The sequence below is a fragment of the Ambystoma mexicanum genome, chromosome 4p (assembly GCF_040938575.1).
Source record: "Ambystoma mexicanum isolate Mex_15411 chromosome 4p, UKY_AmexF1_1, whole genome shotgun sequence".
NCBI lineage: Eukaryota > Metazoa > Chordata > Amphibia > Caudata > Ambystomatidae > Ambystoma > Ambystoma mexicanum.
The window spans coordinates 1,256,327,657-1,256,353,054 of NC_090927.1; the positions used below are offsets into that span (position 1 = coordinate 1,256,327,657).

At 48.1% G+C, this 25,398-nt stretch overlaps 1 protein-coding gene across 2 annotated transcripts in view; it reads left to right on the forward strand.

Moving 5' to 3' along the window:
* Positions 1-25,398, forward strand: part of NUP133 (nucleoporin 133) — a 1,444,728-nt gene that overhangs the window by 88,518 nt on the left and 1,330,812 nt on the right. For both annotated transcript variants that reach the window (XM_069606929.1, XM_069606930.1), the window contains 2 exons: positions 13,785-13,889; positions 20,595-20,726. In XM_069606929.1, the coding sequence (XP_069463030.1) occupies positions 13,785-13,889; positions 20,595-20,726 (237 nt within the window). The remainder of the gene's footprint in view (positions 1-13,784; positions 13,890-20,594; positions 20,727-25,398) is intronic.

The window sequence follows — 25,398 nt, forward strand, 5'->3', positions numbered from 1 at the left end:
TCGCCCGCGCGGCAGGGACCGCTCCGGTCCATGTACCAGCATGTGCACCGAGGCTGCTACATACAGGCCAAGGGATCCCCAGATCCTCCCGGTGACAGTGTTGAGGGACCGGAAGGTTCTTTTACCAGGTCTTCACCCGAGGGGCTTCGCCCTTGCACCAGCATTATGTCCGAGGGGCATGCCCTAGTAGCGGCAATACACCAGAGGGGTCGCCTAAATGCGTCTCTACCAGCCCCCGTGCCGAGGGTGTCTCACATACCGGGTCTAGGCCCGAGGAGCAGGGTAGGCCTCACGATCCACACTAAAAGTCTTGAAGGAGGCTGGGCCCAGCGAGCTGAGCAACACGACGCAGGCACTGGGCAGGCAGCTCGACAAAATGGCACCGTGCCACCCGTCCGTCATTCAAGGAGTGTCAAAATGAGCTTTCTCTGGTTGGCATAAACTCACATCCAGAGTCCCCTCCTCCTCACCTGAATCTTCATGCGTGGGTTTCTGTCTTCGACCCTTCTTTTTCTGGGGCTTGGGTTTCTTTTTTGAGAAGAGATATGGCCTCCCTCGGGTGGAAGCCACTCTGTCACCTGGGAGAGACGGGAGCAGAGGACCCCCTCCCGAGAGCGCAAGCGAGAGGAAAAAAGCCAATAGCTAAGAAAAAAACTCTTATGTTGATCTTAAATCAATCCTTGATGTGAAGTGTTGGATGGTAGGTATAGTCTCCAATGTCTGATGTTGCAGTAGATAGCCAACATTCCTGATCCAGCAACGGATGGAAGGTGGAGTGGAGACCCAGGTAAGTATTCAATAGTTGGGGTCTGCCGAGCGGAGACTCTGCCCAAATGTAGAACTCAGTAAGCAAGAAGGGAAAGAGAATTGACCCAGATGGTAACGGGATACAGAAAACAAAGCGAGAAAGAAGAGAAAGCAGCTAAGGAACAGGAAGAACCCGTGCAGTAAGGAAACCGCAAGAAAGGTAAGAAAAGGACCGGAAAAAGTAAAGGGGCGACAAAAAAAGTTAGAGTAATAGTATACAGAGTTGAAGGGGAGGAGCCAACGATAGCCAAGTAACAGAAAGGAAAAGACGAGTAGCAGGAAACAATAGAAGAGGAAGACAGGGTAAACGGAGAGGAGCAAAGGCAAGGAATAGTGGGACGAAACCCGGGAAGGCAAAGCTAGCCAAAAAAAGCACAAAAAGTACAAGCGCGAATACCCGGAGTAAAAGCGATGGGTTGCAACGCGCAGGTACGAAAAAAGGGCGTGGTTAAATAGAGAAAGACGGCAAACGCCAGCACGGACAAACAGGAAGTAGAGGGAAGGAAGTGGAATATTCTAATGGCGGTGTAGTCGCCGACCACTCCATAGACGCCAAGGAGGCAGGTGTGAGGAGCGCATGACAGGAGTTCAGCAAGGAACGAGTGTCAAGGTTGGACTGGCCTCAACCAGGTATGTGGCCTACAGCCTATCCTTCATTTGCCAAGGCCTTCCACGAACGTCTTGCGGGGCTGGCGGAGTATCTGGGCCTACCTCAACACGAGGTCGAGTAACCGGCAGAGGGGGTGCTTGCTGAGGTCCTCACGCAAAGCCCCTCTGCCAAAATAGGAATTCCACTGCAGATCGATGTCTCCCTGGCCAAAAAGGGTTGGCTCAAGCCCCACTCTGTCCAGCCGGTCAATCGATGCCCGGACGCCAAGTACAGGCAGAGGGAGGCAGATACACTCTTGCTATCGGGCCATCCTCCGCCACACTCCTCAGTGATCGCTGCAGCATCACTACAAGCCTCAGTCGTCCTTAGACTTCTCCTCGGCAACGTTGCTAGGCAAGGAGGAGAAGATCTTGGAGACACACAGGAAGAAGCTGTATTCCAATGCGTCATTGGATCTTCGTCAGGCCAACGCTGATGCCATGCTGGCTGCGGCTAACCAAAGGTTATGCCGGGAAATTGTGGACTTCCTCCCGGAATTCCATACGCAGAGCCAATGACGTTTCAAGGTGGGACTGGCTGTGGCCAAGCTGGTGGTGCAGGACCTCCTGGAATCCACTGTGGCCCATATTGACACCTCTGGCCGTGCCATCTGTATCGCCACAGAGGAAGGGGGGGGGACCTTTTCCACTCCACCACGGACGAGGAGCTGGACAAAAGTCTTTCTCCATCTTGACAAAGACCACGCCCAAATCGAACACCCAGTCACAGAAGCGCTCCGACAAGGGGCGTACGTACAGAGGGTTCCACGACTTCCAGGAACGGAGTTCCAGGCAGCCGACTGCTCGCCCACTCCAAATCGGCACAAGCAACAAAAAGGGGGGCGGGTGTGTAAGGGCTTTTTCCAGTCCCCCTCCTCCGCGACAGCCTCGGAGGGAAAGAAGGTATAACGCGCCCCTCCGGGTCCACGTATCTCCAGTGGGGAGCAGGCTTGCTCTCAATGCACATTTCTGGCACCAGAATTTTGCGGACTCCTGGATCCTCTTCGTAGTATCCACAGGGTACTGCATACCCATTCCAGCCTCTTCTCCCTCCTCTTCCCCTCCACTCCCTCAAGTTGGGACAGCAACTCTTCTGGAAGAGATCCGGTTGCTCGTAGAGAGCCAGGCGGTGGAGGAAGTCCCAGCCTCCCAGTGAGGCTTGGGCTTTTACTCTAGGTTTTTCGCCATTCAGAGAAAGAACCAGGCGGTCCTGAGTTGTGCTGGACCTTTCGACCCTCAACCTCTCCTTACGTCTACAGAAATTCAAGATGGTTAAGCCAGCTTTTATAGCGGAGACATTATGCAAGAGAGGTTGGATGTGCTCCCTGGATATGAAGGACGCGTAGCTACACGTCCCGATTTGGCAGCCCCATCGTTCTTTCCTACGGTTCAGGATCATGGGCTACCATTTCCAATACAAGGTCCTTCCTTTTGGCCTCAACTTGGTCCCCAGGGTCTTTACCAGACGCATGAATACTGTGGCTTCCGTCCTCAGAGCGCAGGGCCTCCACATCTACCCATACATCGACGACTGGCTCATCAGGGCTACATCTCCCGAAGCAGTTCACCACTCTTCCCATGCTCTTATGAACACACTTTTTTTTTTCGAAAAACCTATCAACATTTTGTTTTTGGGGGAGGGGGGATGATCTCCCCCCTCCCCCCAAACTCCCCCATTTCCAAACAAATTAGATGGGTGTTTTTGAAGAAAAATTCGCAGTAAAAAACCCCACGAAAAACATCCCGCGACGAAAGGACGTTGTACCTCTGGCCTTTTCGCTCAATCTCAAGAAGTCGCAAGCTGCAGCCCACGCAGACTGACATTCTTGGTCCTCATCTGGGACACATGCTCCGAGAAGGTGTTTCCGTCGGAAGACAAGATCTCGGCCATCAAGAGGGCCACCACCCACTTCCTCAGCAGCGAGTGACCTCCGCAAGGTGGTACCAGCATCTCCTGGGTCTCTTGGCAGTCCCACACAAAGGACCGAGGATGAGGAGGATTCAGCTGCACTTCACAGCCTTATGGAACCAGGAGCTGGCTCTCAATCCGAGATGATCAACGTTCCTCCATTTCTCCGCTCGAGGGCTGGGGAGCCACCCTGGACGATCTCTTCGTCCACAGCACCTGGACTCGACAGGAGCAGGAATACCACATCAATTGGTTGGAGCTGAATGCCATCTGGCTAGCGCTCGGAGCAATCCTTCCCCTTCTCAGGGGCAAGGTTGTCCTCATCCAGACACACAAGCAGGGAGGCACCAGATCCCCTCCTCTGTGCAGACTGGCAATCAGCATGTGGGAGTGGACCCTGGAAAACATCTACCTCACCGCAGTCCAACTTGGTGGAATCCAACATGGAGGCGGACAGGCTCAGCAGGTTGGGAGCAGACAATTACGAGGGACAGCTAAATGACCTTGTTATTCAGGAGATCTTCAACAGATGGGGTCTTCCCCAGGTGGATCTCTTTGCCACCTGGCACAACAAGAAGTGCCTGGCTCCCTGGGCGACGCATTTCAGATTCAGTGGAACAGCCTTACAGCGTACGCCTTCCCACCCACTCCGCTGATTCACAGTGATTTGCAAGATCAAGGAGTCTCGCCAGCTCAACATCATTCTAATGGCTCCATGGTGGCTGGTCAGGCCATGGTTCTCGGAGCTGCTCAGCCTCTCGGAGATGCCACCGATTCACCTTCCAACAGGCCCAGCACATCTTCTGGTGCAGCAGGGGGCCAGGGTCAGCCACCCTGCGCCACAGAAACTAGCCCTCACAGCGTTGTTCCTGAGCGGGTAACTCTAAGACACCTCAGCCTCTCCCAGGCTAATCTGGAAATCATACAGGGTGTAAGGAGCAAGGCAACTAAGGGCCCAGTATAAAAGTGAATGGACCAGGTTCTGCCACTGGGCAGACTCCAAGGAAATCGACCCCCTGGCATGTACTTTGGACGACGTGCTCTCCTTCTCGGCGCACCTCGCCCACTCTGGCGTGCAGGTGGACACCTGCCACACTTCTCTCAGCCATCGGGGCTTACAGGCATCCGGAGGGGTGGGTCTTCTCCTACTCCAATCCGATTGTCAAACATTTGACAGGGCTCGCAAGGCTCTACCCACCCATCAAGAGGCCACACCCCATGTGGGACCTGAACATACTCTTGGGCGCCCTGGCGCACAAACCGTTTGAGCCATTAGACGACCTTACTAGTCGGCCTCACTTCGGCTCTGAGTCAGCGAAGTTCAGGCGCTGGTCGCCTCGGAACCATAATACCTTTCACAGGGACAAAGTAGTCCTGCGGACACACCCAGCATTTCTGCCTAAGGTGCCGTCTGCTTTCCATCTGAATGAGGAAATAGTCCTTAGGACGAGGCACAGAGGGTTCTGCACTGCCTGGATGTCGGGCGTGCCCTGAAATTCTGTCTGGACAGGACCAAGGGCTTCCGCAAATCAGACGCCCTGTTTGTCACTTTCGGAGGTGCAAGACCAGGCTATCGGGCCTCCAAGGCCTCCATATCCCGCTGGTTGGTCTCGGCCATCAAAGAAACCTACAAGGGCCAGCACAAGCTGCTCCCGGCGAACATGCACGCCCACGTAGTCAGGCCCAAGGCAACGTCCATCACATTCCAGCGCCATGTCCCTTGGCAAGTCATAAGCAGGGCCGCCACTTGGGCCACTTCCTCGGCTGTCTGCAAGCATTTCTGTTTGGATGCCGGCTCTAGATCAGATGCAGCTTTCGGACAGGCGGTTCTTGGGAACCTATTTGCTTAAGGAGGGTCTCCTCGCCACCCTGGGGCTACATTCAGTTGTAATCGCCCATACAGTATGGCGGAAAGGGGACTGGACGTAAGAGTAATTATAAGTAACTCACTGTAGTGACTAACGTACTCTTAGTCCACTTTCCTCCATATGTCCCACCATCCCTCCCATCCCCCTTAATAATACTGGTGTCATTAGGCAATGTTAAATCTATTGTCGACGCATCAATGGGGACTGAGGTGTGGCGCCGGAGGGTGGAGTCGGGGCCACACATGCTCCCAGGGCCGCACCCACACGTGCCTCTGAATTTAAAGGGGAAGAATGTTTTTGCTGGTGAAAAAGGGTCCGTCTCCTGTCCCTTGGAAGGGACGCCCATACAGTATGGAGGAAAGGGGACTAGGGACTAAGAGTACGTTAGTCACTGCGGTGAGTTACTTATCATTTTTTTATGGCATTGAACACTGAAGAACGGCAGAAAGGTATTATTGACGGATAACTGCCCCCATGGTCCACCTCTGGGCCCTAGAGACTGGTTAGGTCACTTTTATTCCCTTTTTGCACCCAAGAAATATCCTTCTAAAGAACACTTTTTTTTTTTACTTGCCTTTCAGCCCAGATTACTCAGAATAAGCAAAGATAGCAAGGTGCAGCACTGTGCTCTTTCTTCGGGGGCAGGTTTTTGTGTAGTGGTTTTCTATTTAGTTATTTTTCCAGATGGTGTGTTTAAAAGTATATATTTTCGAAGGGATTGTCCTCCGACGTATTCCTTATCTTTGATAGATCATCTCCCAGCTTGCTGGCCTCGGAAAACTTTTTAGTAGAGGGCGCGGCGCTGCGCGTCGACGTCCCTCGACAGCCTCCGTATCGGCGCCAACGTCATCACGTGTATAAATAGACTTGCGCACCGTCCGTTGCTCAGTTCCGTTTATGCGCTTCGTTGGGCCTCGGAATATCGTTGCTCAGTTCTTCAGTCAAATCTACTTCATTATTCCTTGTGAATACCGACTCGTACTCGATGGCTTCCTCATCCGAACCGACGACTCCACGGTCCGGCTTCAAAAAATGTCGAGACCGTGGAAAGAAAATGTCGTTGACGGATTCTCACAGGATCTGTTTGTGGTGCCTGGGAGTCGAGCACCATTGTTCGGAGTGGGAGGACTGCATGTCCATGATGGCGAAAGCCTTGAAGGAGCGTAAGGGGAAGCTCGAGAGAGGTAAGGCAGTTAAAACTTCTTCGAAAGTTTCCTCGGTGGAGTCGAGACATTCGTCTCCTCGCCATCACAAAAGACATTTTCGTTCTAGGTCTCGAAGCAGTTCCCATCACTCTTCGAGATCTAAGCATTCAAAAAAGAGACGTCGAAGATCCCCTTCCCCGTCTTCTTCTTCTTCCGTTTCCCCGAAAAGGGTCTCCTGCCCCACAAAACGTAGCTCTCGGGCTGAGTGGGCGGAATGCAGGAAAAAAATGCTTAGCGTCTTCGAGTAAGCGGCCTCGACCCCCTCGAAGACTGCTGAGGGCGATACCCTGGGTGAAAGACCCGAAAAATCAAACCGCCGCGAGTCGCAGCACCCGGCGAAAGAAGCCACTCGAGAGCGTCACAAACCCTCGAGTAAAGGCAAAGTTGCGTCTTCGCCGTCGTTGAAGATCCCTTCGACGCATAGATCGACGTCTTCGACGCCGTTATTGAAGGGTTCTTCGACACATAGGTCAGTCGGGTCGACGCCGAGAAAGGACAAACCCACGGCTGCCTCACAGCCGGTGGCCATACCCAGAGCCTCGATCACGAGAATGTCGTCGACAACCTCGAGTAGAATTCCGATACTCTCAAGTTCATTGAGGCCTCTACCACCTTTCTCGACGCCTTTTTCGATGGCTTCGAAGCATTTAACGTCTGCGTCGTCGACGTTTTCTCAGCCAATCATGACGAATTTGGCCCCTTCTGCTCTGGAAATGGGATTTATACCATTTTCAAGACCTGATCACTCCAGAGTCTTATCTATTTATGAAGAAGGGGAGTATTCGGATCAGGAAAGACCTTTTGAGTTGCAGGAATCTGCAACTCCTGTACCAGAGGAATTTACCTCTGAGGAAAATAGGTTGAAAGACCTCCAAGAATCCTTACAGGAAACAAGTGGGTTGGACGCTTCCCCAGAAGTGGAATTTGCCAGACCAGACCCAGGGGAACATGCTGAAACCCCTTATAGAACCTTGATGGCAAGGATAATGGAGTTTATGGGGTGGTCCACACCCTCACCTGCTTTTCAGCAAGACGACCTCACAGACATCTTGGTCAAAGGTCCACAGGAGGATCCTGTGTTGCCGTTTAATGCAGCATTACAAAGGAGAATATTGGCAAACTGGGAAACAGAGGTAATCCCGGTGGTTAACAAAAAATGTCAGCTAAATATAGGGTGTCTTCTGCTGACCCTGAATATTTATCCAAACACCCAACTCCGGAGATTCTGGTTGTTCAGGCAGCTACTTCATCAGGTAGTAAATCGGCTTACCCTACTGTTCCACAGGACAGGGATGATAAGAGGTATGACTCTATGGCCAAAAAAGTCTTTTCTGCATGTAGCATGGCGTTGAAATCCATCAATGCTACCTGTACGCTCGCAAGGTTCAGCCACACACTTTGGGAGTGTGCTTCATCAGCGGCTGACTGCCTCCCGGAGGGAGAAGAAAGGGAAGCGTTCCTAAACATCATCAAGGATGGTAAAGACGCTATGTGCGAATCCCTTCAAACTGGCATTGATTCTGCTGACAGCATCAGCAGGGCCATGGCGGCAAGTACAACAACCCGGAGATTTGCTTGATTGCGAAAGTCTGGTTTTGCTCCAGATGTGCAAAGCAGACTCTTGAATATGCCCTTTGACGGCTCTTTTGTTTGGTCAGAAGGCGGATGACAGTTTAGAAAAGCTACAAACATCTGTGGCAGCAGCAAAATCCCTGGCAGCTGCAATCCGCCAAACGCCATATCGCCCCTCAGGAACCTCTTAGAGAGGCAAGTCCTTTCGCTTTTATTCCGCATTCGGAAAAGGCAGAGGACGTTTGGTTCAAAGAGGTCAAAAAAGATTCACCCGAGGTGGAGGGGGTAAAAATACAAAAGCCGCAGCAGCAGGTACCTCTTTACCATCGGCACATGCATCAGCCGCCTCTAAATCTCTCCGAGGACTCTCCTCACAAGACACCAGTAGGCTATTATGTCAGATGCTTGGGCATTGGAGACAGTTGCCCAAGGTTACTGGCTGCCTTTTCTACGCATTCCTCAGTCATCCACCGGGGAACAGCTCTCGGAAAGTTCCAGATCCGCTCCTCTTGCAGGAAATTGTAGACCTGCTGGAGAAAGGTGCCATAGAACCGGTACCTGTAGCGGAGAGGAACAAGGGCTGGTACTCCCCCCTGCCTCCGCCCCTCCCTCTTCCCCCCCCCCCCCCCCCTACTTCCTAATACTGAAGAAGGACGGAGGACTGAGACCTATATTGGACTTACGAGAATTGAACAAGTTCCTCAGGAAGGACACGTTCAAGATGGTAACTCTTTCTCGGATCCTTCAGGCCCTCCTGCTCCAGAACTGGCTGGTATCTCTGGACCTTCAGGATATTATTTCCATGTGCCAATCCATCTCAAACACAGGAAATACCTGAGGTTTGCAATTGGCGACTCTTATGATCAATTTCGTGTTCTGCCATTTGGGCTGACATCCGCCCCGAGGGTCTTCACCAAGCTAATGTCGGTAGTGGCTGCAAGTCTAAGGAGGGAAGGGATTCATGTCTACCCCTACATGGACGATTGGCTGATCAGAGTTGTATCTCCGGAACAAGCTCAGATCCAGCTAGATTATGTTTGCCACTTCCTTCACAAACTGGGCTTCTCCCTCAATTTAAAGATGATGCCATCACAGACTCCAGTTCATTGGAGCGGTCCTTGACACTTCCCTGGGAAAAGCCTCGCCACCAGAGGTGAGGGCTCAAGATATTCTGCAGATGTTCACCAAGTTTCAAAAGGCCAACGTCTCCCAGCCTTCGACTTTTTGAGGTTGCTAGGCCTCATGGCATCCTGCATCTTCCTTGTGCCAGAGGCTCGCCTGAGAATGAGATCTCTTCAGTGGGCACTGAGAACTCAGTGGTTGCAATTCTCAGGGAGAATGACAGACCTCCTTCAGGTTCCGGACAAGGTGGCTCGACACCTTCAGTGGTGGGCCTGCTAGGAAAACATCTTGAAGGGAGAACTGTTTTGACAACCATGGCCGGAGATGACAGTAGTCACAGATGCCTCACTCACGGGGTGGGGAGCCCATACCAATGACTTGACCATCAGCAGTCGTTGGTCTCCATCGGAGTCCAGACTACATATCAACCTGTTAAGAGCTGAGAGCAATCAGACTAGCGGTGAAGGCTTTTCTGCCATCTGTACAGGGGAAAAATGTCCTGATAATGACGGACAACACAGTGGCCATGCACTACCTCAACATAAGAGGAGGTGTAGGATCCCTGCCACTGTGCAGAGGCAATGCAGCTCTGGTTTTGGGCAATCCAAGAAGGAATCTCTCTGTCGGCAGTTCACTTAGCCGGAGAGAAAAACTTGACAGCGGACGCTCTGAGCAGGCAGAGTGCAGTCTCCCACGAGTGGGAACTAGCTCAGGAAGTCCTTCAACAGATCTTCACCCTTTGGGGAACCCCTCAAGTGGATCTGTTTGCCACCAGCATCAACAGGAAGTGCGATCAGTCAAGGGAATTTCCCCCGAGAGGAGCTCTAGGGGACGCGTTCGTAGTTGACTGGGAGTTTCCACTTCTGTACGCGTTTCCTCCAGTCCCTGTCATTCCTCAAATGATCAGGAGGTTGAGAAGGTTCCAGAAAGCCATGATCCTAATTGCCCCGGACTGGGCCAGGAGAACGTGGTACCCGGACCTTCTGGACATGTCCATCTGCCCTCCAATTCGTCTTCCACTCAAGGAGAATCTTCTCTCGCAGAAGGGAGGTCAGGTTCTCCATCCAGACATCAGAACCCTCAATCTTCACGCTTGGTATCTGAAAGGTTGAGATACAAGGATTGGGACCTCCGTGATGACGTCATGAAGGTGTTGCTTTCGGCCAGAAGGCCAGCAACTAAGTCTTTATACTGTTGCCGTTGGAAATTTTTTGCAGCTGGTGTAGAGAAGAGAATATCAACCCCTTTTCATGTGGTAAACCAACAGTGTTATCCTTTCTACTCTACTTCGCAAATTCAGGCCTTCAAGTTGGCACTATCAAGGGCTGTCTCGCAGCACTATCCATCTTCAAGCGCACTGCAGAGGAGCCATCTTATTTAAAATTACCCTTAGTAGTACAATTTCTAAAGGGATTAACTAATGTCTATCCTCCAAGACCGTTCCAGGTTCCTTTATGGGGCTGAAATTTAGTCTTAAATTTCCTGATGGGTACTCCTTTTGAACCACTCCACCCTTGTTCGCTAAGATTTCTTACCCTTAAAACTGTCTTATTAGTGGCTTTAACATCTGCTAAAAGGGTGAGCGAATTACAAGCTCTAGCTTGTAAACCCCCTCATACAATTTTTCATAAAGACAAAGTTGTCCTACAGGTGAAGCCTAATTTCCTCCCAAAGGTGGTTTCTGAATTCCACATCACTCAGAAAATTACCTTACCTTCATTCTATCCGCCTCCCCATCCGGGGAAAGAGGAAGAAAGGCTACATAGGCTGGACCCAAGGCGGCCTTTAAGCTTTTACATCAGCAGACTTGCTAGGATTAGGCAAGCAGACCAACTGTTCGTTGGTTACTCAGGGCACAAATTGGAACTACCGATAACAAAGCAAACCATTTCCAGATGGATTATTTTGGCCATTCTGGAATGTTACAAACTAGCAGGGAAAGAGCCTCCTCAAAATCTTAGGGCTCATTCAACCAGGGGTATCGCAGCCTCCTCGGCCCTCCAAAGAGGGGTTCCGGTTCGAGACACATGTGCGGCTGCCACATGGTCGTCCGCACATACCTTCACAAGATTTTACAACCTGGATTCCACCTCTACTCAAGAGACTAGGTTTGGCAAAGCCGTATCACATTCTGTTCATTCCTAAAAGGAAACATGGCGTTTTACTCCCACCTCCAATTACACACCACTGCTATGGGAGTCTATCAAAGGTAAGGAATACGTCGGAGGACACAATCCCTTCGAAGAACAAGTTACTTCTTACCTGGTAACGTTCTTGCGATGGGATGCTCCTCCGATGTATTCCTTATTGCCCCTCCCACCCATCCCCGCAGTAATACTTCCCTTGTGGTTGCAGCTTACGCTCCTTTAAGGTCAATAACCAATTCATGTAAAACTGTTAACGTCAAAATGGAACTGAGCAACGGACGCTGCGCTGGTCTATTTATACGCGTGATGACGTCAGCGCCGATATGAAGGCTGTCGAGTGACATTGGGTCGAGGGAGGTCCACGCGCAGCGCCCTCTACTGAAAAAGTTTTCCGAGGCCAGCAAGCTGGGAGATGATCTATCAAAGATAAGGAATACGTCGGAGGAACCTCACATCGAAAGAACGTTACCAGGCAAGAAGTAACTTGTTCTTTTATCGAACCTTGGTTGGACTTCCCTTTATTTTGGACTGCTGTACGATTGCTGTTTGGGTTGCTACTGGATCCATTCACACCCCTTTTTGTTTTAGAGTATAGCCTTCTCTTGTCCCACGCTACTGCAAAAGGTGAAGGAGGTATCGCTTAACGGTGTGGTTTTACCTTCATGATTGGGAATTACTCTTGTTTTGTAGCAGTTTGAGGGCAAAGTAAGCGTATTTGCTACTTTTCAACGTTGTACTCCTGCGGGACAGAAGTAATTTTGTCACTCTGATGTTTTAAAGTTCTTTGAACCCGTCTGCCTACTGCAGACCTTGCCCAACCTTTCCCATTGCTTACAGCCTCTCTGTTCATGTCTCTGCCTCAAGAAGGTTTTGCCCATAGTTTGAGTAGCACTTTCTATTGGATCTTTTAGTTTTTTCTCATGTTTTGAAGTCTGTCTTCTAGACCTCTGCTCGGGTACTTCTGTAGCTCAGAGTGCCTAGAAGTAAACCTGATAAAAACTTTAGTGAATAGTTTTCATCAACCCAAGATTTTGCGTAAATATTAGTGATTGTGCTTGTGAAGTGAAATGGCCTGCAAGAGTTGTAAAAGGGGAGACTAACAGCTGTTTTGTATGTAGTGGATTTATATTGGGTGATGGAGGGATTGGTGGATGGAGCTTTGTACGTTGTAGGAATGCAGGTAGTATTTATACACACAATTCATACATTTGGTATTTTACGTTTTGTAGTTAATTGATCAGAAAATGCAGCCTTTGCTATGAGACTTTTTCAATGAATACTCAAGGTAGTTTAATATCTTTAGTTGTATGCTAATCTTCAAATCTTTGCTGAATTAAACCAGGCTTTGTCCCATAGAATAAGAATGACTTTATTATCAGAAGTTTATTTAAAAAATACTTCAGGACACTCATTTTTCAAATGTGCACAGTAGATTTCACCAAAATACCAACCCCAATACTGCTGCAACATTTTACTCACTATTGAGAGCAGACTTTCATTCCTGAAGTAAAAGAACTGGCCACCACTTACTAAACCAATTGGAATCTAACGGTAGAAATACAGTAATGGAAATCTATCTGATAAACGCATTTCAAAGTAGCTGTCAAATGGTCCAAGATTCATAGTTGTTTGTACATGTTTCTTTTGTGTGGTTGTCTCATGATAATGTGTAATGTTATGTTTTGGAACACACCTGCAGTAGACAAAAGTGAGTCAACACTGGGTAAATGGATGAAGTACTGCGATATAATCCTCACGTAATTAAACACCAATAAAGATGCCCTGGTACACAATTGAAATGCAGTGAGAAAGCAATTGTGGCAGCAGGATTGGGTTGAAACTATAGAACAGAGAGCACTACACAGATGCATGCGGCATACCGCACCAGAAGCCAAGGCTCTCAATAAGCTGCCCAAATATTTGGAAAGATTTCCCAGTAATCCCCTGAGAACAGTCTTTTTGAAGTTTCGATTAAATCTTTTTCAAACCAAGGAGATACAAAATTTGAGAAAAATAAGTGCTGAAGTGGAAACTAGGTGTAGATTCTGTGCAAACACAGGTGAAACGTTGAAGCATCTGGTGCTGTTTTCTACAAAACCTAAAGCACTGCGAAATAAACACCTTGGGTCTGAAATTGCCAAAAGACTGTCTCTAAGTGGGGAGGATTGGTGGGTAGTGATGTCTGAAGGAACGGATAATAACTTGGCATTTGCCTTAAAATTTTAACTAGACCAACTGAATAAAAGACTGATCAATTAAGAAAAACTCACAGGTCGCACGAGATAAATCGGGATAATGCGCTGAACAGTTAATGCTTGTTATGTATTGTACTGTGTTGGGCCAATCGCATGCGCATTTGATTGACTTTTTTCCTTCTCGTAATATTTTTAAAAGTTTGTAATAAACTGTTATTTTTTTTTTAAAGTTATGTTTTATAATACCATTTTTATTTCTAAATTTAAATTTTGGACTGTGTATTTAAAATTATACTGGCATTCTTTTTTAGCTAATGGTTTGCAAGGAACTTCCGTTACCTCCAAGTGACTTCCCATGGAGTGCTGATCTGGTGGCCATTTCTCACCTTGCTGCAGGAGAAGCTCAATCAACTCAGGTGTGTGTAAATCAATTCATTTCAATCACACAGTAGTAGTGTGGCATGTATATACCATGTTTTCTTTTGAAAAAATTCCTGAGGTCTAGAATGCTTGCATCCAAAAAGGCACAAAAAACGTTGTTGGAAACATTTTCTTGGACCCTATATGTAGGGTTCAAGAAGATCAAGCCATGCCTTGGTTTCAGGGTTTGTTGGTATTTGGCCCGATTTTTCAAGGGTTAAGTGTTGTTGAGCAGTTAAGGTTATACTCTCGAGGGTAGTATGATGGGGAAAACCTATATGGTAGCACACTCTACTAGGGAATGCCCACACAGTACATTGTGACAAATCTAGCAACCTTGTCACTTATCCTCTGGAGGGAAGCTCCACTTGCGTGGCCAGGGAAAGGCAGAAGCTACTTGACTCTGACCCTGAGGGTGGCTATCTGCGGGAGGACCACGTGGGAGAAGACCAACTCCAGAGCGATAAGACGATGCTCGATCAAACTAACCTAGTAACTGTAATTTCTGATGGCATACATGCACCAATACAACATGTCTATATGTTCCCCCTCTGAACCTCCACCCACATATGCTCTCCTGACTTTTCCCAGTCCCTCAGTTACCACTGCACCCTATATATATAACCCTGAGTGTGCATCACCTTTATACAGCGCTTTGTTGCTTTGCAGCAAGGTTCACACTTTAGAAGTCTGCTACATACAGAGATTTGAAGCGCTGTACTGAATTTTACCACACAGGATTTGGAAGGCTTCTGAGGGGCGTGTGTGAAATGCTGTACTGAAAGACTGCATTTTAATTAAGGATAAACTGGACTCTGCCATTGCCATCTTTTGTTTTTAATCCAACTGAGGCTCCAACACATACATTACTACACTGTGGGACACTTTTAAATTGCATATGCAAGGGCACTGAATCTGGAGTTCTCTGGGTGGTGAGACGTGAGATGGTGAGGCTTGAGGACATGAAAGTGCTAGAACTCTTCGGAACTTAAAAAGTAAATTGGATCTGTTTTGGCTCAGTGCTGAAAAGGAAATTTGGTTTCCACAAGCCCCAGCCTGGAAGTATGGTGAAATTGATTGTCCTGATATAGCCTTCTTGTGACTGATTCCTGGGGAAGAGGCACTACAGAAACAGCAGCCCCTAGGAATGAGGAAGCCACCCTTCAAACATTCTCAGACCATATCCTAAATACACTACACCTGTATTATGCAAAGCTGTATATTGTTGATAACGAGGTGGCACACCCAGAGCTGCAAGGATACCTGTCTGATGCTCACCCTCCCAGGCTGATCGAAGAGGCACGGATGGCAATGCACGCTCCTTTTAGTCATTGAGCTACTAAGCGCAAATGGAAATCTCCCAAAAGCAAAATCCCTTGGTTCGGATGGCCTTTGTGCTGAATTTTTTTGAAACACGTTATTGCACATGTTTTCGAAATTCGAAAAGGAATGTCGTCTGGGCGTGTTTGTAATATCCCCAGTGTGACGTCTACTGTACCCAAGTTCCCTCACATGTTGAGGTCCCTCAGATAGTTTTTTCCCACCATCATGGTCGGATTAGTTATACAGTTACACAGTAGCGCTGCTACTTTGCAGATTATTTGTTAAAACTTTAACCTCTTCCGAAGGTCGCAGTTCGATGCACATTTCAACGAACATCCTGAAGACCTTCCGACTGCTGAATTTGACTAGTCCTTTAGGCCCCAAACTCTTAAAGAGCGATGCACCAACCGATGAGTGGCCCATGCCATGATGGCAGAGTCTGAAACTCCTACCAGCGCCTAGAAGTCCGACGTGGAAGGCCAAGCTGGCGACAAAGACACACGCACACAACCCTGATCCGTTCTTTGATAGGTGCGTCGAAAGAAGACCGCACGCCGGCCTAACAACCATAAGTGCTGTAAACCTGCTTTGCTTCCGTACCTGCGTCTAGCGCAAGGCGAACACTGAACCGGTGCCAGTGGATGTGTGAGTCCCTTGACGGATGTTTCGCTAACGCCGAAACACACGTCGAAATCGCACACCATTCATTCTAGCAAGGAAACGTGCCATTAAATAGTCTCAAACACATCTCATGCACACACACCGACTGTCCCACAAAAAGTGACAGAATATACTTAGGCTACCTCTCCTTATGTTAAGTTATGCTAAAGTTTCTTATACTGTGCACTATTGCCACCTCTGTGGTTCTTGGCGCTTTGGTGGATCTGTAATGCAATTGGGGTTGATTAGTAGGATTCAGCAGGAAAAGAGCAAGAGAGCGGTGATGTGCTGTTTGCAGCTTCAGTTTGGTTTACACCGTTTACTGAGTTTAGGTGTGATTTTCGGATGGTGGCCGTCATGTGGCGTTGGGCGAAATTGTGTGGTTTGTTTCTTTAGTGAGGTGTTGTGAAGTATGTGTTTTCTGGTGCTGTAGAGGTGTGGTTGTGTTGGGAGCATTACTTTACCTACCCCTGCTGTATTGACTAAGTGCAGTTCCTCTCCCTTTCCTTTTTGTTCATTTGGTTTTTCTGTCTCTTCATAGAAAAGGCCTAGGGGAGACCCTAAAGCTATTGTGTTCCCAGGCCATATTTAATCGCCTTTCTGAATTCGATGGCATCGGAGCCATGTGCTATGTGTTTTTTGGCTAGTTTGATTTTCATCGTGACATCTTTATTGCCGCTGTTCTTTGTCTCTAATGGCAGCTCTAGTATTTTTTGGGACGTATGTATTGTTGCGTCAAATTGGTTGTTCTTATGTGTATAATTCCATCTCTCATGGGTGCTTAGATTTGTACGTCTTTGGGAGGTTACATTTTTTATAGCTGTAACAATCATCAAATGCAGGTAACAATTCCTTCTTTATCTCGTTGCACAGCCGTGTCATACAGTCAGTGAATTTTGCCACCTCCCGCTCTGCAATTACTTTCCGCCCAATATTCACTCTTATATTTCCATTCAGTTGATATTCGCTACTTATGGTAGTCGTGGGGAGCATAAGATACAAGGGGAGGTGATCACTGTCCTCTCGGCTGCCAACTGCCGTATCTAGTATGACTGAAAGTGCACTTTCGTTCGCAAAGATGTAATCAATTGTGGACATATTCAAACCACTTATCCGCATTGCGCTGTGGTTGGGCTCTCTCATTGTTGTTCCATGTAACATCATGATCTGGTATTTAAGAAATAGCTTGACCCAGGGTTTACCATAGATGTTAGATTGCGCTTCCATCGGGCCAGAACTCTGATTATCTATCAGTTGACCATTACCCATTCTAATCTGAGCATTGAAGTCTCCCGTGATAATGATGGGAACAGAAGAGTTCTATTCATCTAGTATAATGGATATTGTGGCTATATTTTCTTTATTATGTAAGCCATTGCGTGGATTGTAAACGTTTTGTTGTTATAACGTATATACATAATCTAATGGTCTAACAATGTGTACAGCCTAGATAAAGACCCAGAGGGTCGAAACACGTGATGGCTGTGTGCTTCTAAGCATTTTTCATGGTTTATGTTCCGAATCATTCATTTGTGCTTAATAAACTAATATCAAGCCAGCGGTGTGAGACAGTGTTTCCATTTCTAGTAGAGTAGGTCACACCTATGAAGTCCCGGTGGGAGTTAAATAGATGATGCGGATTGCCGTCAGAATCTAGACAGTAGGGGATAATAATCAGTAACGTGGGGAATAGAGGCACCTGGATTTGGGAGGGGTGTGCTGACTAAAGCCAATAAAAACCCTTTAACTGCCTTTGGCTGTTTGTGTTATTGAGGCCATTAGTTACTGATTATACTGCATACTTTTATAAAAGGGGCTTTGGGGTTTTTGAGGACACTTCTGGTTAATTTTATTTACTTGTCTTCTTTTGTTTGATGTTTTGAAACTTTCTAACACTTTCAAAGGCTCCAGAAATAGCTTGGGCATTTTACTTGTGTGAAGATGTGTGCTACTGCTTTTGTGTTCTGTCTCTTAGACTTTCTGCAATCTTTGCAATACTACTTTACTGTACATATTACTTGAAGCTTTAGTTGGAGTATATTTTTCAGTAATTATGCTATGTAGACATACCTTTTGTGTGGTGGTGTGAGACTAGCAGTGCCTTGTTTTCACCCCTCTACAGTCGTAAAAGTACAAAAAGACCTCTCAGCTATATTACATTGTCAGGGCTAACTTGTTGAATAATCCGTAGGCGGTGGGGTTGTTTATTGATCAGTAGCTCTAATTTCTGCTCACTTTCACCTGATTTTCTACTACAGTTTTTTGAATTCGCGGTTACCCACTTCTTCACAACCAATCTCCCCACCCGTTACTATCGTCTTGTTTTACGGACCATGGTCCTTTTTCTGACCTTGACCCCTTCCTTTACTCAATTACTGCATAATCACTGAAAAACCTAATGCTCCTACTATTACCTTACTCTTTTCAATTTCCCAATTGATCCCTCCGTCTTCCACATCAGTATTGCTATTCCACATTAATTCGTTTCCCCTTCCATTTCTCTAACTCCATACATAAATTCAGGCCTTTTTCCTAGCACCCAAGTCAGGACCTCCCTTCATTCTCTTGCTCCTCCTCAGGCTTCCTCTGCTGATCAATCAGGGTATGATTTCATTCTAGCTCTTTGCTCCCCTTTTGAAAATCTGTATCCATGTAATGCAAGAATTGTGCCAAACTTCTCTTCTCCTTATATACTGCATTACCCTACTCTTTTACTACAGCCTGGGAATCTGCTAAATCCTCCTACTTTAACAAACTGATATTTGCTCTCAACCCTACAAAACATCTCCACAATACAAGCCATGCTGGTAACCCCACACCTCTGCTATTTCTTATTCACTATCCGTCAATGACTTTACCTTCTACTTCTCCTCTAACATTGTTAAAATCTGACACGATCACCAAACACCACTTCCCCAACCCCTGCCTTTCCACTACTTACCATCGGCACTCGTTCTTCCCAACTTTTATGACTGAATAGGCACTCATCTGAACTCAGCCACCCCCTCCTGCTGACCAGTTTGCTCAACAGATCGTCAATGAAAATGCACATTTCACATGCTCCTCAAACTCCCTTAATTTAGGAATGTTTCTGGCCTGCTTCAAGGTAACTACTGCCCTTCAAATCTTAAGAAAGCCATCTGCTGAACCCATGCAAACTCACCTTGCTTCACTCCTTCATCACTATTCTAAAATCCTTCAACAACTTATTTTATGGTATCTCCACCTACATTGACCTGTGCAGCCTCCTCTAGTCCAGATTTTGTAGCAGTCGGTCTGCCCTTATGCATCTCTGACTTGGAGCTCTTCTCACCCTTGTAAAATCTCCTCTGTTCTAATCTTGCTTGACATCTCGGTTGTCCATGATATAGTAGCCCACCTCACGCTCCTTCAGAATCCTACCGACCTTGGCATCCAGGCCAGTGCTCTCGACTGGGTTGTCTCTCTCATCGCTCCTTTTCTTGCATCTTGGTCACCTGAGACCCAGCCTCCCTCTGCGTCCCTGCCGGCTTAATATTTGGCCCCTAACTCATAATCCTTTTCCACCCTCCATTGGGCAACTTCTCTCCTCCTTTGGATTCTTCTGTCATCTCTTTGCGGACAACATGCACATGATCTTTTTGTGTCCCACACTCACTTCTGATCTCTTTGCACACATTACTGCTTGCCTCTTTGCAATCCACTACTGAATTAATCTTCGCTGTCCGTTTCACACCTCCATTACTCAAGAAATCCATCTCCTCTCCCTGTCTCTAACACATCCATCTATTCTCACCGATCTCATTCCCGAGATTTCATTCTCAGACTTCACTACCATACACACATTCAAATCCTCACTAATGCTACACCCCCTGAGCAGCTGAGAAGATAACTCCTTATCAGTCCTCTTGTAAAAATCCCATACCAAAGCTTCCTGTATATAGGATTCTCTACATGCAAGTTCCCCTAGGACTTAACTGTATTTGTCTCTTTTCTCTGTAATGATTATTTCTTGCAACCACTGGTCAAATGTACTCCACCTTTCACTCTGATGAATGGCACCCAATGCAGGTTCGCTTCAGTTACTGTTGTGTACTTTGAGTGTTTCAGGTTTAAACACTTTGTTACATTAAGACAAACCCTTAGAAACCCCATAACATACACCGTAAATGGTGACAACAATTCAGCGTTCCCATGAAAATATAGTGCCACAAAATTATGTACATGTTTGATGGTGTACACATCTGACAACACGTAGCAACTTTGTTACTGGTAAGTAATCTTTCTTTATAAAGGCCCCCTTTATTGGGGAAATTGTGACCCACTTTATTTTTTTTAAGTCTCTCCTTCTGACTTCACTGTGGTTATTTACTGCATTCCATAGCTCTCTTGTTGTGCATGTTACAATTACAGCCTGGCCGTGTGATGCTTAGATTAATGTCCTGTAATCTTTTGACTCGCTGCAGCACCGTTTCCAAAGCTCTTATGATAATGAGCTGATTATGTGAGTAAAGAAACTGTGTATATTTTCTGACTGTTTAGTTATGTTGTCTAAAGCATCTTTACAACTGCAATGTTAACCCTTATGAAAAATGGGGAATAGAAGTGCCCAGTGAGGTTGCTGAGATTGGAATTTGGTTCAATTTAAAGGGAAAATACCTCAAAGTAACTTTAAAAAGAACTTGAGAAAATTGTTTATTTTTGGTATGACTTAATATTTTGCCCTTTGTGTTTTCAAGTCTGTAGCAGTGATGGCTGGCGTCTGTGAAGGAATTGTTCGTTACTGGCCCAGCCTTGTGCATGAAGGCTCCTTTTCGGAGACATCTATTGATTTTGGAGGCAACTTGTGTGCTTTTCTCACAGCTGTAAAGGTACTGTAAAACATCTACGTCCTCCAAGTGTACCTTCTCACAATCTAATGCATGTGGCTAGAGCTGCATTAGTCGGTTTTGTTCAAAGTTTTGATTTGCTTGTTGGTGTTTCATAAAGAAAATTCTGTTACATTATTTTTCCAAACAAAATGGAATATTTAATATAAAACCATGCATGCAGAGCACTTTGGAATATATGCAAACATTTGTCACTATATTAATACAGCACACATAGCTAGGAGAGTGATGTCTTTCAGTGGGGTGGTAAGTTAAAATGTATACATGCTGAAAATGCCAGTGATGAGGCATTTAATGGATTATTAAAGACCATCATGGCTGAAACTTAACCTGTAGAGGGAAATGACGTATCTAATGAAGGGTTAACAGAACGTAGATTGAAATGCAACAAGACGTGAATTCCTATATAATGATTTTAGAGAACTAGGCTTTATATGAAATGTACCAGCCTGCTATAGTTACTTATTTTGATTCACATCTGATTGATGTCATAATGGAGCCTCAAAACTTGGCTTACAGAAGAGGTTTTTTACTCGTATGTATGACCAGGTCGATAACCTGACCTTGCCACAAGGGGATAGGAACACATCTCAGCCTGGAATGGGAGCGCTACCAGGGTGGTACTCGGAGCCAGTCTTGCCAGGTGGAATGTGGCAGTTGAGGGCCCCAATTCCTGTCCCATCCCCAGATGCCAGTTCATATATGGGCATTACCCACATGCATCGGCCCAAACCTCTTGACATCAATGCAGGTCAGGTTTTCACTTTTCTAGACCCAATGCAAACGCTGCAAAAATGTGGAGAGCAACGCAAGCCCAGGACATCAACACATATGCACACCATGCTATTTACATCTCAGTGGTGGACTGATGTACAGAGAGCGAGACAGCAGGAAAAGGAACAAAGAGCTAACGTGATCCGCTGCCATGCTGTGTCCCTCGGCTCAGTGCCCACACGTATAACAGTGAAGCCACTGCAGTCATCCTAGACCACAAGGGACTTTTATTACAGCAACCGCTACTAAACAAGACTGTAATTACCTTGTGTTTTTGTGATCCTTTTGATTTGGCCAATGATTACGCCTCTAAATGGAAAAAAAATGCCTAATTTGTATTCGTGTTAGGTTGAAGGACTTGTTTGGTGCTGCAGATAATTGTATGCATTTTTGTAGAAACCTTTTCATTTTGTGGAATATTTTTCTTTCAGTGTTGTCTTCGATCCTAATGCATATAGCTGAAACCATATTTGTTTTTGTCCTGATTTGATTTTCAAAATATACACAGTGTGGACTACTTCAGCCTAAGGCCTTAAGTGTGAGCCCAATCTCTTGAATATTACAGAGGGCAATTTTTAGATATTATCTAAATAGTGGCTTTCTGCTCTCTAATGGTATCTCCATGCAAAACATGTTTTTTCCAGCAATTGGTTTAGGTATGGGAACCCCACCAAATGTATGTCTGTGTTTAGCTAGATCAATTGTTCTACATTTTTGTAGAACTTTGATGAACAAGCATTATTTATGGAGGAATTTCATTTTGTAGTTTGTAATGTTTGATGTAACCATAACTACAGTGCTGTGGCAGTATAATTAATATAAATAATTATAAAGTATGATTTTTAACAGGGATGGCAGTAGCAAAGGTTCTCCAGCATGGGGTCTGGCATGGATTCACATGCTCATGAATATTCCCCGTCATCAGGCTGGGAATCCTCGGTAAAGAAAAATCAGTATCACTTTCGTTTCTGATCGGTCTTTCGTAGTAGTAACCAATCGCTGATCTCTGCGTCATAGGGACCACAGCCAATGACTGCCATCTCCCTAAGCCCCGCCTCTGGCAGCCATCTTCAGATTTTTACCGCACGTTCAAGTGTTGGGAGTCCTTGTGCTTAGCTCTCGCGCTTTTGCTGCGTGTTTCGCGCTTTTTCAGGTGAATTTTCACATTTTTCCGGTTAATCGAGCCTCAAGCTCCACCGTTTCTACTCCCGTTAACGGGTACTCGTTGCGGGATTTTCCTACGCCCCTCAAGGGTGAAGATTTTGTCGAATCAACCTCTTGGAGGATTCCAGAAGATTTGCGGCCTACTTCGAGATGGCCCAGGACGCGAGTTCGTCACCCGGACCCAAGCTGTTTCGCAGCTGCCTTGGATGCGAGCTGCAGAATGTGTTTGAGGACGAACATTTGCGATGCCTCTACTGTCTTCATGGGGACAAGACTGGTGTAGAGAAGGACTGCCAGTTCTGCAAGAACTTGTCGGAGCGGACCATGAGGGACCGTCGATCTCGTCTCGCCAGCTGGTTGGAGAAGGGCTCAACGGGTGAGAAGAAGAAAGGGTCCGAGCGGGCTTCGAAGTACTGTGCGGGCGCCCCGGCGACGGGGGCCCAACACCAGGCCAAGTGCCGCAAGTCTGCTGGCTCCGGGAGCGCCGAAAGGTCGGCTCTTCGGTCACCAGGCAGGGTGCACTTTCCCCAGCACCGTCAACCACGAGCCAGCGGTTCGGGGAAGAGGAAATACGAAGCCCCATCCGATTTCGGGAGAGGGGGAGCGAGGCGTCGCCCCTCCCCCTAAGGAGAAGGCCCAGGACGCACCTAAGGTGGTGAAGGCCCCTACCCAGCAGGCAAAGGCCTCTATCGAGGCGATCGCGGCGACTCTGGCCAAGCCGGCAGAGACCCCGCCAGTGGAGACTGCCTCCGGGACTAGAGTTTCCCTGCCGCCAAGGAGGGAATCCTCTTTTCAGCCCATCGTCATGGCCCCCGTGATGGAAAAAGGGGGGGGGCACGGTAGCCTCCTCGAGCTCGGAGTCAGCCTCTGAAGGGGAATTGACCGAGGTCGTGAGGAATCTCGAAGTCCAATTCGAGAAGGTTCGATTCCGCAAGGAAGATCCTCGGGAGATAACCGAGGAAGACGACGATGGCGAGGAAGAGCAGCCTTCCCTTCCGGCGCAGCCGGAACCTAGGCCTCAGGCTAGCTCAGCGGCCACTTTGTTTGCGATCCAGTCCTTATGCTCTGAGATAAGGACGAGATTACCATGGCCCTGGCCAGAGGACCCGCAACCTGGCCCGTCTGGAAGTCCTCAGAACAAACGACGGAGGACCCAACCCTCTCCTCCGCTCGCCCCCCGTAAGGCCTGCAGTTCCCTCCTCATCCTCCCACGAGTCGGGAGATAACGGTGCGGTGGGCTCGACGACGGGTTCTGAGGGCGACGACGACGGAACGGGTCTCCCGTCGCACGGGCCTCTCCGCCCGACGAGATTGGCTCATTCCACGCCATGATCGCCAGGGCGTCCGAATTGTTCCAGCTCTGCCCGGAGGAGCAGAAAAAGGAAGGTTTCCTCTATCGGCACCGGGAGGCCCAGAGGAAGACTGTCATCGCGGTGCCTCTAATCGATGACATCTGGGAGGAGGGCCTGTCGGTACTCAAGAACCCCTCCACAGCACCAGCCAAACGGGACCGGTACGAGAAGTACCGGGTCCCCGAGACTGCTCCCTTGTTCCTCAGGGCCCAGCCAACGCCAGACTCGGTCGTCTCGGCGGCGGCGAAGAAGAAAGCGGCGGGGGTCAGGGGCTTCAACGTCGAATTCCCCTCCGGACGGCGAGGGAAAGAAGTTGGAAGCCATGGGGCGACGGGTCATTTCGTCAGCGGCGACGACGATCAAAGCGGCCAACACCCTGGCGATCGTGGCCCGTTACGACAGGGAGCTCTGGTTTAAGCTGGCCCCCATATTGGACTTCCTACCGGACGACAAGAGGTCCGAGGCCCTGGAAATACTTCAAGAAGGCGAGGTGGCGTCGGACCACGCCATAACGGTGGCAACCGATATTGCCGATACCGGGTTCCGCCAGCTGGGCAACAGAGTTTGCCTACGACGACGGGGTTGGCTCCGGGCGACCGACTTCCGTCAGGACGTCCAGACCAGGGTGTTGGACATGCCGTTCGACGGCAGCAACTTGTTCGGGAAGGCGGTGGACGAATCCCTCCAAGCCATAAAGACGGACATGGAGACGGCCCACGCCCTAGGAGCCCTTCAGCAACAACGGCATATCCCGCAACTGCTGTTGGAAGTACGGGCAATGCTCAGGAAAGGCGCCATCGAGCTCGTCCCGAAGAGGCTCCGGGGCTCCGGGGTGTACTCCAGGTACTTCCTCGTCAGGAAGAAGACGGGCGGCTGGCACCCCACCCTGGACATTCGTCGTTTGAACAAATACATCAGGTCACAAAAGTTCAGGAGGAAGGCGACTTTCTATCGTCGCTGGATCTGGAGGATGCATACTTCCACGTTCCCAACCTCAAAAGTCACCGAAAGTTCCTCAGGTTCGTCGTCCAGGGACGCCACTACCAATTCGGAGCACTGCCGTTCGGATTGAAGTCGGCCCCCAGGGTCTTTACCAAGTGCCTAGCACCTGTGGCGGCGCGGCTGCGCCTGCAAGGGATTCACGTCTACCCCTACCTGGACGACTGGCTCATCCGCTCAAGGACGAGGGATCTCGCTGTCGAACACACTGCGAGGACCGTCTAGCTACTCACAGACCTGGGATTCGCCATAAATTACCCAAAGTCCCACCTGGTGCCGTCGCAGGTGGCCCTGTTTCTGGGAGCGAAGCTCGATACAGTGAGGCGCCTGGCGGCACCGTCGGAAGAACGGACGAAGACCATTCT